The sequence below is a fragment of the Carettochelys insculpta genome, chromosome 9 (genome assembly GCF_033958435.1).
Source record: "Carettochelys insculpta isolate YL-2023 chromosome 9, ASM3395843v1, whole genome shotgun sequence".
NCBI classification, from domain to species: Eukaryota; Metazoa; Chordata; order Testudines; family Carettochelyidae; genus Carettochelys; species Carettochelys insculpta.
The window spans coordinates 38,250,594-38,263,241 of NC_134145.1; the positions used below are offsets into that span (position 1 = coordinate 38,250,594).

Consider the following 12,648-nt stretch of genomic DNA (forward strand, 5'->3'; position numbering starts at 1 on the left):
CGTACATATATCAGTACTCCTGTTGTTATTCTACAATGTAACAATGGTGCACCGGAGATGCAATTAAACAGAGTCCTGAACAAGCCTACAGACCCATTCCACCTTCCAATTATGTCAATGGAAAGCCTCCATGATAACTAACATACTAAGAAACTAGTGACAACTGGACTCGGGATGTGACTAATGTCTGCAACATTAGTATTGGGTGTGTCCATATTAAGTAGAATACTGAATAAATATGAACTAAGAAGCATAGTCTATGCACAGAGCCAGTTGATGCTGATCACTTCCCATTAGTAGCAGCTGGAGGCTATGGTTATGTTAATTGCAGATATCCAAAACCTCCATATCCCTTGTCTAACTTTGTTGAGCTGGCTGACTAAATATAAAATAGAAGAGCTAAAAGCTTTCACCATCTCTGAACCGAATTTAGCCACTGGTGTAGCTACTCATGCTTGAGCCACATACAGTAAACTCTTTCTTTTGCATCAGTCTATCATCCAGCGCTCTCAGCCAGCATTTTAACTCTAAAGTAAGTTTTAGTTACATTTTCCACAACAGTATAATGCAACTAAATACAAATATACTGTATAAGTTTACAGTGACCAATATTACTGTTGGTAAACAAAGTGCTCCACAAACATTTTTGTTTCTTAATATCCAATCTTGTTTTTCATGTGTTATGCATTGCTAAGCGCACCTCTCTATTACCCAAAATATTTGACTACCCAGCAACCTCCAAATCCCAGGACTGCCGGATATGAAAGAGCTTACTGTGCCATACCTTTACGCGCCCACATGTCAGGAGCTGAGAAATTCTTTCATCAACTAATATAAATGAGCCAACTGCAGGGCCAGCCAAGTTCTCCGCATTCCGGGCTTGTATGAGAAATCCTTCAAAAACTGGTCCAGATAAACTAACTAAAATGAGGAGGAGAGGAAAGGTTGTTATTTCCACCTGTAAAGGTGGAAGTGAACAAACATGTCTCCCGTGCCCCAAGCTCCACGCCTTAGCAATGACCATTGCTTAACTTTATTTTAGAGGTTAACTGCACTGACTTGGATGAGCATTCATTAGCATCATCAGGACAATTCAGCTTTCTTAGAATGTGACTATCTGTAGTTCCTCAATCCAGACAGCCAAAAGGAATCTGTGGAAGGTGAATGTGAAGTAAGACAAGACACAGCAGTTTCTTTGACCACACTACTTGACACAATACCTTTTATATGGTCCCCTGGTCTAAATTCAGACTCATTCAATGAGATAGTGTGCTTAGGTGATGACTGTGGTGAATGTCCATGGAGGGGTATCATGCTACTGCAGGCTTCTTTTACTTTTCCATTTGGATAACCAGCCACAGGAACAGAAAGGAAGGCAAATATCCAAAGAATGTAAACCAGTCCAGGAGATGCCATCTGAATAAGTTAAAGTCACACATTATCAGCCAACACTGTAAATGCTATGCTGTTTATAGTTTAGAAAAAAAATTCACCTTTAGTATTTTTGGTTGGAAAAAATATATATATAGATGTTTGCACCAGGTTCAAGAATCATAGCAAACTGGAGTGTCCAGGCAGTCATGGTATTGTTTACAGAGAGACCTAAGCATTTAAAAATTTTAGCATGAATGATTATTTGTACAACAACACCATAATTGTAGTGGATTTCCTAGTCACATGGCACTGTCCTCTCTAAGCAGACCTGTGTTGAGACAGGCTACCATTTGAAGCGATCTTTTAAGTTTATTTTCTCCTTTCAAAACTTTCAGAAATGTCTTTTCTGCCTTTCTGCTCACATTTATGGGTCTTTTCAACAGTGGAAAGAGAACAGGATCCAGAGCAACAGCTTCTAACATGCCCAGGGCTCACCTTTTGCTTATTTCTTGTTCATCTAATTAAAGTGAGGATCCCTGGCACTTATAACGCTGGGACAGGATACCTCAAGCTTCCTCTTAAATTTTCAAAATGCTCCACAAAACGCTAACATTCACACACATGTAAATATTATCCCTGTTTGACAGATGGGAAAGCAGAGAAGGAGAGATTACGTGTTTAAAGCTGCAAAGAATCTCTGAGCTAGGATTATAACTCAAGAATTCCTGCCTCTTGGTCTTGTACTCAGTCTGTACGAAAAAGTCTTCAGTTTCATTCTGCAGTCAGTCCTAGAAAAGTAAGCCAGCACTAAGCAGGTGCTTAACTTGGACGCTCTCTACATAGCATTACAATATTTCTCATTTGACCAGTCCCATCAGATGAAGCCTATGAGTTACATGGGACATGCAGCTTAACACACACAACCTAATAAAATACAAATTCAGTATTTGCATATATATAGATATAGATCACAGTATTCGGGCACTACAAATATCTATGACACATCTAGATGTTTATTAACCAATGTAAAATAAGTAAAAACCAACATCATTCAGTCCTGATGGTGAACTTGTCACAGAGTAGACATTTATTCCTTTTCACATGACTAAAGATCCCCAGTGACAGGATCTTCCCCAGTGATTACAATGGGCAAGCAATGGAAAACTTTTCTTAAAGCCAGATTAAACAAGGTCTCTTATTATGATTTTTTTAAAGTACAAAATTACAGATTAAAACTGCACTTGTGCTACAGACAAATGTGTGTCTGTAAGTTTGGGGGGAAAAAACTGACATTTTCATTAGCTACAAATAGATTTTCCCAAAGAACTCTCACCATGGAATCTCCATTTGTATTTGAACAGAGTAGTTCTGGACACTGTTTCAATCTTACACAAATTATGAAAAACAGTAATGCACATAATCATGGTATATTCAGACTGAAAATCATGGTTGTGGTCAATATAGATCTGTGGCACAAGAGTTTTAAAAGAAAGAAAATACTTTATTCTACCACAATGGGAAATATGGCAGAAAGAAAGGTAGGCCTGGCTTTAATGTTAAAATTTATACAGAGTCACACCTTTTATGAGAACCAGGCTGCTATTCTGCACATTAAGCATAACACTGTATGGAAAGTTTTCAGATGGTATATAAAGGAAGTTGTTCAGAATAAGAATATATTCCATACATATTCTGCCTCATCCTCATGTTTCTTTCCAATATGATACTGTTACTTGAACAGTACTCCACACTTATACTTACAGGTATAATACAGACATTTGGCATTATGCACATTCTAATACAGCTGCTATGGGTGACGATAATTTCAGGGAAGATTCGTTAAATGGTATCTGGGTTTTTGACTTGTGCCTGTTGCATCTTCACATTTTGAAAAGAACTCATTTCTTACTATGGCCACACAAAATGGCACGCACGCACGCACAGAGAAAGCAGGTTACTGCAGATTAGTGTTCCCCCGTCGATGGTGTAGGAGAGAGGTATCCAAGTCAGAAACAAGTTAGCGTGCGATCCAAGGACCCGTTTCCTGGGAAGGTAAAGTCCAACATGAAAAGATCAGAAAAACCCTGACTTAAGCAGCTTTCTGAGCATGTATGGATGTAAAGATAAAACAGACACAGCACTGTTTCCCAGATAACCTGAGCTCTGCCCTCTGATAAAGCAAAACCAGAAAGGCTACAAGGCCAGAGTAACAATTTACTCACTCTAGAAGCAGGTAATATTAGCTCTTTTCCCGGAGTGCTCACATAAAATGCTGAATGCAATTACCCAAAAAAAAGCAGCAGGATTTGCTTCTCTACAAAGTCAGCAAGCAGCTCTTACATTCAGTAAATGGGGGCACGGGGATTGGGAAATCCAGGATTACCACAGTGATTATACCTCATTCCAGAGCCAACAAAAACTGTACATCCAAAAAAAAAAAAAAATCACTGCTTTTTCCTAAAATAAAGGTGACACAAGGCAGGCTAGTATACAAACGCACCGTCATCTATTACATCTAGGCTGCGTCTACAGTTGCCCCCAGCTTCGAAGGGGGCATGGTAATCAGGGTGATGGGAGATTACTAATGAAGTGCTGCATGTCAACATGCAGCACTTCATTAGGCTAATTCTGCCCCACAGCAACTTCGAAGTGTGAAACTGAAGTGCTGGCATGCGTGTAGCCATGGGCACTTCAAAGTCACTTTACTCCTTAATTTTACGCAGCTGAATGCATGCCGGCACTTCAAAGTTCCACGCTTCGAAGTTGCTGCAGGGGAAAATTAGCCAAAGAAGTGCTGCATATTCACTGCAGCACTTCGTTAGTAATCTCCCGTGGCCCTGGATTACTGTGCCCCTTTCAAAGTTTGGGATAAGTGTAGACACAGTCCTAGGAAGCTAGTTTCCAAGCTTACTGCACACAGGAAATGAAAATGAATTTGGCAAACTCCACCTAATCCCCTTTCCAGTATATTCTCAAAAATCAAACACCAGATTTCTGTACAAGGGAAGCACAGGAGCACATCTAGTAAGCAAGAACTGAAGTGCATTTGAACTTTGATGTAAAGAAAGCTTGCATAGTCCTTGTTGAGATCAGAGTATGCAAGTCACTGCAACTTTTCCCTCACTTTCACGAGCTCTTAGAAACAGAGAACCTATAACGAGCTTCAACACGCCGTGGCTGCCCGCATGCTAATGAAGTGCTGAATATGTATTTCAGCGCTTCATTAGTAAACTTTGAAATGGCCATTTGCATGGCCATTTCGAAGTTTTTTGCTAGTGTAGACACGGCCATAGACAGTTACCAAGAGATAAAAGACTTGTTTTGCTATCTCCTTGTCACATGCAATGTTTAGGGTTCCAGTTTAAGTAGTAGATGTGGTACAGTTCTTTTAAAGAGAAGACAAGGTTATTCTTCTGCAAACTGAATTATTAACAACACTGCCTTTTTCCACGAAAATTGAAGAGGGGGACCTGAAATTACTCTTATACCAAAGAAATTAAAAAGGGAGAGGGAGCTGGGAGACACAGGGCCAAGTGAGTTTCTATTAGGTATTCCCATTTTCTACCAAAGTGTATTCCTTCTCAATGAAGCAGACAATTAGCTGAGTTTCCTAGAATGCTAATAAACAGCCCCAAAAATACTAAAGAGGCATGGATATAAATTTCCAGTGCCCCACTAGCATACAGTCACATTATTCAGAGTCCAGAAGAAGCTCTTCCAGACTCCAAAACAACATGTAGAGGCATGGTCCCTGGGAGTGGGGGGAGCTCCTGGAAGGAAATATACCCTGGGAGATCCTCTGGGGGCCACACCTCTACATGCTGTTTTGGAGTCCAGAAGAGCTTCTTCCCGACTCCGAATCATGTGACTGTATGCATGGATGCCTGCCATGCATCCATGTCTCATTAGCATTTTTGGCCCATTTATTAGTACGCCGCTTTCGGAAAAAGTGGCATGGGTAGAAACTGCCTAGGAGTTGACTCTTTCACAGCACATTATGGGGGAGAAAAACTAAGAAAAACAGGAAGTTATACTAGGAGGAACTCAATTTCTGAGAATATGTCTACGCAGGAGTATTTTAATTCTTTTGGAGATTTGCTTCCTATGGAACATCAGAGAGAAGAGGAATTTGGCACTGAAGATTTGCCTAATTCTCTGAGGAGTTCAGTGTTTGAAACCCAATCCAAGCCAGAATGTCATGCCAGACACCATTCCACGTTATAGCAAAGCCCCAAATCCAAATATCTTGAAGCTTGGGATTCTAGATCCAGAGAAAACACTCACCTCCTTTCAGTTGCATTTCTTAACTCTTCCTTAAGGGAAGAGGAAAAACTGGACTAGGAGACATTATCAAAGAGCTGATTTTCTAATAAAGCCTCAGCACAGGGACAATAAGACTGTGTCTACACTACCTCGCTACTTCGAAGCGAGGATGGTAAGTAGGGTGTTGGGAGTTTACTAATGAAGTGCTGCGGTGCGAATTCCCATCCCCCCACGGCAACTTCAAAGTTTTAAACTTCAAAGTGCCGGCTCGCATCAACCCGTGGCTCACCCACCGGTACTTCAAAGTAAGTAAAGGGACTTCGAAGTACCCCAGGCACTTAAACTCCCAAAACCCTACTTACCATCCTCCCTTCAAAATATGGAGGTAGTGGAGACAAGCCCTAAGACTCGTGGCTTGTTTGCCCTTATGTCCATAACAGCAATAACTGAGAGACAGAACACTTCATAACCCTGTGACCAGGACACCATATGTCAACTAAAAGCCATGAAGGAAAAATTGAATTGCTGAGAAAACTTACTATCCAGACCTACTGATGTATATTATGATATTTAGAGATTTAAGGGAATTAGCTAATTATCTTATTAAACCAGTAATAACTGCTTCAGGGAAAAAGAAAAAATCGCCATAAATGATGGCAATATCATAAGATATCAATCATTCAAACAATGCATTGAAATCAGAGTGGCAAGACAAACCTGGGATCACTATCTGGTAAATCTAAATGTCAATCATTAGTAAAATTATGGAACATTGGTACAGGGAACACATTTGTATACTTTCAATACAGTAACTGTTCTGATGAAAAGATTCAAGAGAGTCAGTCCAGGACTAGCCGAACTCTCAAACCCATCCTCACATAACATTTTATTGGAATCTAGAATAGCTACCCTTTCCCTCTATAAAATTAGAGGGTTATTTTTTCTGGTAATTACAGCTCTCCAGGCAGTAGCATTTATTTGCTTTATCATTACAGGCAATTTCCAAAACACAAAGTCATTCATGTTATTTTCTAAAAATAAGCTGCCATCATAGAAGGAAGAAAAAAGAAAAACTTTTAACACATTAGGTAAACTTGCATAATAGATGAACAAATTCCAAAGTCCTAGGCTATCCAAAAGCTATTAAGATTGCAATAAGTGTATACACAATATACTGCAGATCTTAAGTTATCTATTCTTTTTCCTGGGAATAGCAACTAGATACACCTACAATAAGATGAGGAAAAGTTAGAGGAAAATTGTTCCTAATCACCGTGCACTGAAAAAAAAAACAAACCCCCACACACAAGACTTCACATGCATTCCATTTTTGAATTGGGTTCTAAGGGGTAAAAAATGCGCATATAACAAAATGTGGTGTTGAAATAAAATAACTTACATGTGATTTATTTGTAATTCACCCTGAAAGATAAGAGGGCTTTCAAAAAAATTTAGACACCCCTTCACTCTGCAATCATTATTGAAAAGTTGTGAAATAACCACAGCTGTAAATGTCGTATAATAAAATGAAGAAGTAGTATTTAGATTTTTCCCCCTCACAACACTGTGGCTTATTAAATTATTTCTAGCTCAAAAGCAGCAAACTGATTTTTTGTCTCCTGATCTAAGGAAAGCTCAATCATCAGGTCACATTAAAGCCAAGACTCTAGATAAGATTTAGTAGATTTTAACTAGAAAGATTATCCCTTTAACCACAAGGCAAATAAAGCTGAAGGCTACCCACAGATGGCTGGTTTAATACCCAATGGCTGTGTCTACACTACAAATTAACTTCATAGTTAACTTCAAAGTAAGGGGCTGCTTCGAAGTAGTCTGCAGAGCGTCTACACACGCTTTTCCTTACTTCGAAATTAGCCTCCCTTACTTCGATGTTAACTTGTAAGCCACTACTCCATTCCCAGGAATGGAGTGACGACTTCGTTTGACCTGTCAGTTTGAAGTTAGTGTGTAGACGCTCTGCACTCCTTACTTTGAAGTAAGGCGTCCTCCAAGGAGCGCCGCCCCCCCCCCCCCAAAGGATGGAGACAGTATGGCCAGCCCAGGCAGGGCTCTATGGTCCCTGCCAGCTGCCTTAAAAGGAAGCAGCTCCCTGGCAACCCGAGGCAGGAAGCTGCAAGTGTGCCATAAGCAGGGGCAGTACGAGCTCTGCCCTGGACTGCCATGCGACCCCATGCCTTCATAATTTCCTGTCTTCTTACTTTGAAGTAGGGAGTATTTGTGTGTGGACATTTAACTTTGAAGTAGTGGAAAGCCTACTTCGAAGTAAGGGAGTGTGCAAGGTCCTCAGGGCACAAGATGGAGCCTTCCAGTTAGAGGCCCCTGCCCTGACTCCTGCACTGGGGTTAACCCATATAAATAGGACAAACATGTTGGCAGAAGTCTTCAGAGAACAATAGTTGGTTTTTAGGCAGCTAGTGATTTCAGATTTGAGCAACAGTTATTCTAGTTTTAAGCAGGATCTGGCTTTCTGATCAGATCTTCTGGGTACCTTCAGGAAAAACTCCTCAAGAATTAGTGAACTAGAGTCTTTTCCTCTTCAGCCTATCTGAATAAGACATGTAATAGAGCAGAGGTGTAGAACCTCTTCATCTGTAACCACTAACTGATGGAGTTTGCAGAGGACATTTTGATTCAGAAGACAGACCAGAGGGACCATTCACAAAAGCTGTTATATTTGGGAAGCCAGATTGTTCATTACAGGATGTACTAACCTGAAAGTGGAGCCCCATCTATACCTGCATAGAACTATTTAGTACTGATTGAGCCTCTTGGGCTATGTCTACACTAGCCCCAAACTTCGAAATGGCCATATAAATGGCCATTTCGAAGTTTACTAATGAAGCGCTGAAATACATATGCAGCACCTCATTAGCATGCGGGCGGCCAACGCACTTTGAAAGTGATGCGGCTCGCCGCCGCACGGCTCGTCCTGACGGGGCTCCTTTTCGAAAGGACCCCGCCTACTTCGAAGTCCCCTTATTCCCATCTGGTCATAGGAATAAGGGGACTTCGAAGTAGGCGGGGTCCTTTCAAAAAGGAGCCCCGTCGGGACGAGCCGTGCGGCGGCGAGCCGCATCACTTTCAAAGTGCAGTGGCCGCCCGCATGCTAATGAGGTGCTGAATATGTATTTCAGTGCTTCATTAGTAACCACTAGCTGATAGTAACCACTAACTGATGGAGTTTGCAGAGGACACAGCCTTGGAGAGACAAACTGGAAAATAAGAGGTATTCAATGAGATTTGATTGGGTCCCTAGTCAGGTTTACTATATTAAAAAGGACACCCCTGAAAGGACATATATCTGTAGCAGTATCTACCAACTCACCTTATATTAACGTGTTTAGTATATATAGTACATTTAATACAATATGATTTGGTAGATACCGATACACTCCCTCTCAGGGGTTTCCTCTTTTTTGAAAGGTCAAATATGGTAACCCTACCTTAGTAGATGTCGGACAATGAGCACCGAAAGATACCAGATTTGATGTAATCTATTGTTAAGATAGTACGTGGTATAAGAATTTTGGTATTGGTGCTTATCACCACAGGTAATTAACAAAAGAGATCCATAAACGTTCATTTCTTAAACTGAAAATGGACTCATGGTGAGTGTGCCCAGCTGTGCCAACATTCCCTCCCTATATTGCGACACCCAACCACCATACTGCATTTTTACAGAGACAATAAAGATTAATGGGCTTAGAAGACAGCACAGTTAGCTCTTCCTTTACACACACTTTTCCAGAGGACTCTGCTGTGAGAAGATTACAATCCCTGGGCCTTTTCCTACTGTGTGCACAGAAACCGCTCCTAGATGACAGCCCCACACTTAGTAATCGGGTGCCTCTGTAGCACTGGCATCTCCCAGGACACCATGGTGGGTTTCCTGAAAGATCAACAAACCGCAGCCAAAGAGAAAAAAAAATCAGCTGGAGATTTGGCTGGGAAAAAAAAACAAAACAAAACAAAACAGTAAATCCTCAGTCTGTGGTTTCTTTCATGTCAAACCCTTTCATGTACAGTAGAACCACAAGATAGTTGCGCGTATCTCGGGTTAACATGAGTCTGAGTGGCGGGGACCTGGCCCCTGGCTGCCCGCCACTGAGAGGAGCCAGGAAACTGACCAGGGCAGCAGCACTGGGTCAGTCTACCTGCTCATGTCAGTGGCAGCAGCCAAGAGTTTCCCACCCTCAAAGGGGGCACTGAGGCAACTGCCAAAGATCTGGTAGCATGGCCTCATTCATGCCATAGTGCCAGGGAGCCAGAGAGGAAGGAGTGAATACCCACCATGCCTACATGGGGTTGTTGCCTCCTTCTCAAGGTGGCACAGTGGCAGTTCGTGCCCGGTATGCAACGCTGGCCCAATAACACACCGAGAGTGGAAGAAGAATCTTTATTTGGCATGCCAAGTAAGGTGCAGGGGGATTTCTCCTCAAAGCCTGCACACCTTGCAACAAGAGATGAGCAATACTTATACCTCTCTCCTCCTTTGTTCATCCCCCCCTCCTAATCAGCCAGGGGAGAGTTTCTCATCATTCCCTTATCCACTCCTCCAGTTCAAATTGAATTCCTGCTGCTCATGACATTCCGCTCTGGTAATTCCCTATTAATCAGGAAGTAAAGTACCAATAGATTATTAACAGAATATAAAGTACAGGGAGGTAGAGTTATTCGGTCGTATAGAACATGAACACAATTTCATTAGCAAAACAATACTGAATTTCATGAGAAAATTCACTAACAATGCTAAATACAATATTGAACCTCATGGGAACATCAGTAAGCATTCATTTACAAAACAGTGTTTCTATGAGAACAAAATATAACAACGTTTCCCTCGCCAACAGGGTCAACCCATATAAATAGGATATATCCTTGAGACCCTCCTGAGCTCTATCACTAAGGTGACGGCAGAGCTCACCCCTTCCCTAAAATTCCCACATTCCATTCCAAATTAATTTCTTCAGAAGGGGGAAAATAGAAACTCCGTGAGTGGCTGTTCAGACTCTGCATAAACCAGCTATGCCATGTTACTATCCTTACAAGTCATATGGGGACTGACAGACCTGCTTTTGAGCTCCCCTTCCCAAAGCAAAACAAAAAGGAAGGTTGTGCCCACTTCTGATCCCCTGCCAGCTCAGAGTAGTCACACAGAACAGAAGGACAGCCCAGCATGTGTGTTCAGATTAGCAATAAACTCCACTATCTGTACCATCCAGACACAAGTTGGAGCTTTAAGACTAACAGACAGGAAGTCTGATACATTATACATATTTCACCATCTGGGTGAAATACAAAATTGTTTTTCAGGAGTTTTTATAATATAAAGGAAGAGGGTTACACTTTGGCCCTATCGTCCAGGGTGGTCCTTTAATGTTCCTTTTAAATGGCCAGCTCTCTGTAGTCTGTACACATAATTTGTTAGCTCACAAAGGACAAATATATTATATATTCAGTGCAAGAGCAAGAATAATTACAGAGCAGTCTGAGCAAAGGAAAAGTGAGGTCTTATTTGCTGTTTGTAGCATGGGGCTTATTGCCACGTTTTATATTTCAATTAACATTAAAGTGCACACATGGAAGATTTAAACTATTGTCTCAGAGGTATAAGACCTACACACAGGGACAAAACGTGCATTAGCTCTAAAATAAAGAAACCTGACATTGCATTTAAAAAGTCAAAATTGTTTCAAGATAAGTAGGCTGACATTTACTTTAACAGTATCTCTATTAATATCTCAAAAATTACAGCAAAGAACATGCTTACTAAATAATCACACCTGTTTGAAGTCTTAGGGGAAAGGTACTGCATTTGCATTTGGTGTAGTACAAGAATGAAGCCAAGCATTTTCATTTGTTAGACAACTGTTAAAAGCACAGCTCTCTCTTTGCACATGTTGTCTTAAAAAATAAGACTTTTCCAGCATTGTTTCCATATTACCCTAGTTTATAGAATTAAGATAATCTACATTCATTAAGCTTTTGGTCAGGAAAAAGCATACAATGCTTAAGATACATGGATCTTAAAATAAAGTTATGTTCTCTGCAGATACTAAATAATAATTGAATTTTGCTCTACAGACCAATACTTCTCTGTAATACACAGACAAGTCCTCTCCTCCCCTCCCCTCCCCTCCCCAACACGGTATCTTTTCAAAAAATTTAGAATTTTCTAACAGCAAAGCTATCACTAACGTTATGCCTGACACACACTTCCACAGCAGAAGCCCTTGAACCAGATTATAGGACATCTGTTCTTTACTTACTGCAGACACCTTGCTCAGAGTAAAGTAATGCTTCTCCCCTTATCATAAACTCTTGAAAAATAGTGTGGTACATAGTGTTCAAAGCATTTTTGCTACAAGGACTCCAAAAATCTTACTTACCTTACAGAATCATGCAGAGGGCTCTAACCACACTTCCTGCTTTCTAACAAGTTGCTGCACACTTCACCAGAGGGGTGGAGCCAACCAGAATTTTAATCGGAAGGGAATGCCCCCTTGGGAAAGCTTGCTAAAGCGATTGGGAGGCTAAGAAGGGCGGGGGGAAAATAATAATGTTTTAACTTAACTTTTAGAAATACTTGTCAGTTGTCAGAAACATTTACCACACCACATGTCAAGGTCACTTTACTCCCCTTTACCCTGATGAATGACTACTGAAAAATAGGTAGTATTTTACACATCTGGGATAAAATAAAAACACACATCAAAGGCAAATAGGCAAGAAGGATGTGCCAGGCTGCAACAATTAATAAAAATATTTATGTACATCCTTAACTTTACTACTGGATGCAGCCTACTGATTGCAGTGGGACTATTTGGAGCAGTAAAGTTAAACAAATGCATATTTTCAGTATTGAGGAATAAGGCCCTCATCCTCACTAGTAGTCAAGTGCCTAACTCTCATTGAAATCAAACTTCTCACCATGTAAGGAGTTCAGGGCAGGCAGACCTTTTTTCATGGACAGTTGTATTGATTTCTAAA

At 40.8% G+C, this 12,648-nt stretch overlaps 1 protein-coding gene across 3 annotated transcripts in view; it reads right to left on the reverse strand.

The window, feature by feature from the left end:
• Window positions 1-12,084, reverse strand: part of FRRS1 (ferric chelate reductase 1) — a 32,850-nt gene extending 20,766 nt beyond the window's left edge. Inside the window, exons 1-4 of one of the 3 annotated variants that reach the window (XM_075002471.1) lie at window positions 3,317-3,417; window positions 2,049-2,162; window positions 1,221-1,416; window positions 785-921 (exon numbers count right to left, since the gene is read on the reverse strand). In XM_075002471.1, coding sequence (XP_074858572.1) covers window positions 785-921; window positions 1,221-1,416 — 333 coding nt within the window. In that variant the 5' untranslated portion in view covers window positions 2,049-2,162; window positions 3,317-3,417. Of the gene's footprint in view, window positions 1-784; window positions 922-1,220; window positions 1,417-2,048; window positions 2,163-3,316; window positions 3,419-12,047 lie in introns of those variants that run through there. The other 2 variants (XM_075002473.1, XM_075002472.1) reach the window with 2 other exon arrangements.
• Between the last annotated feature and the right edge of the window lie 564 nt (window positions 12,085-12,648).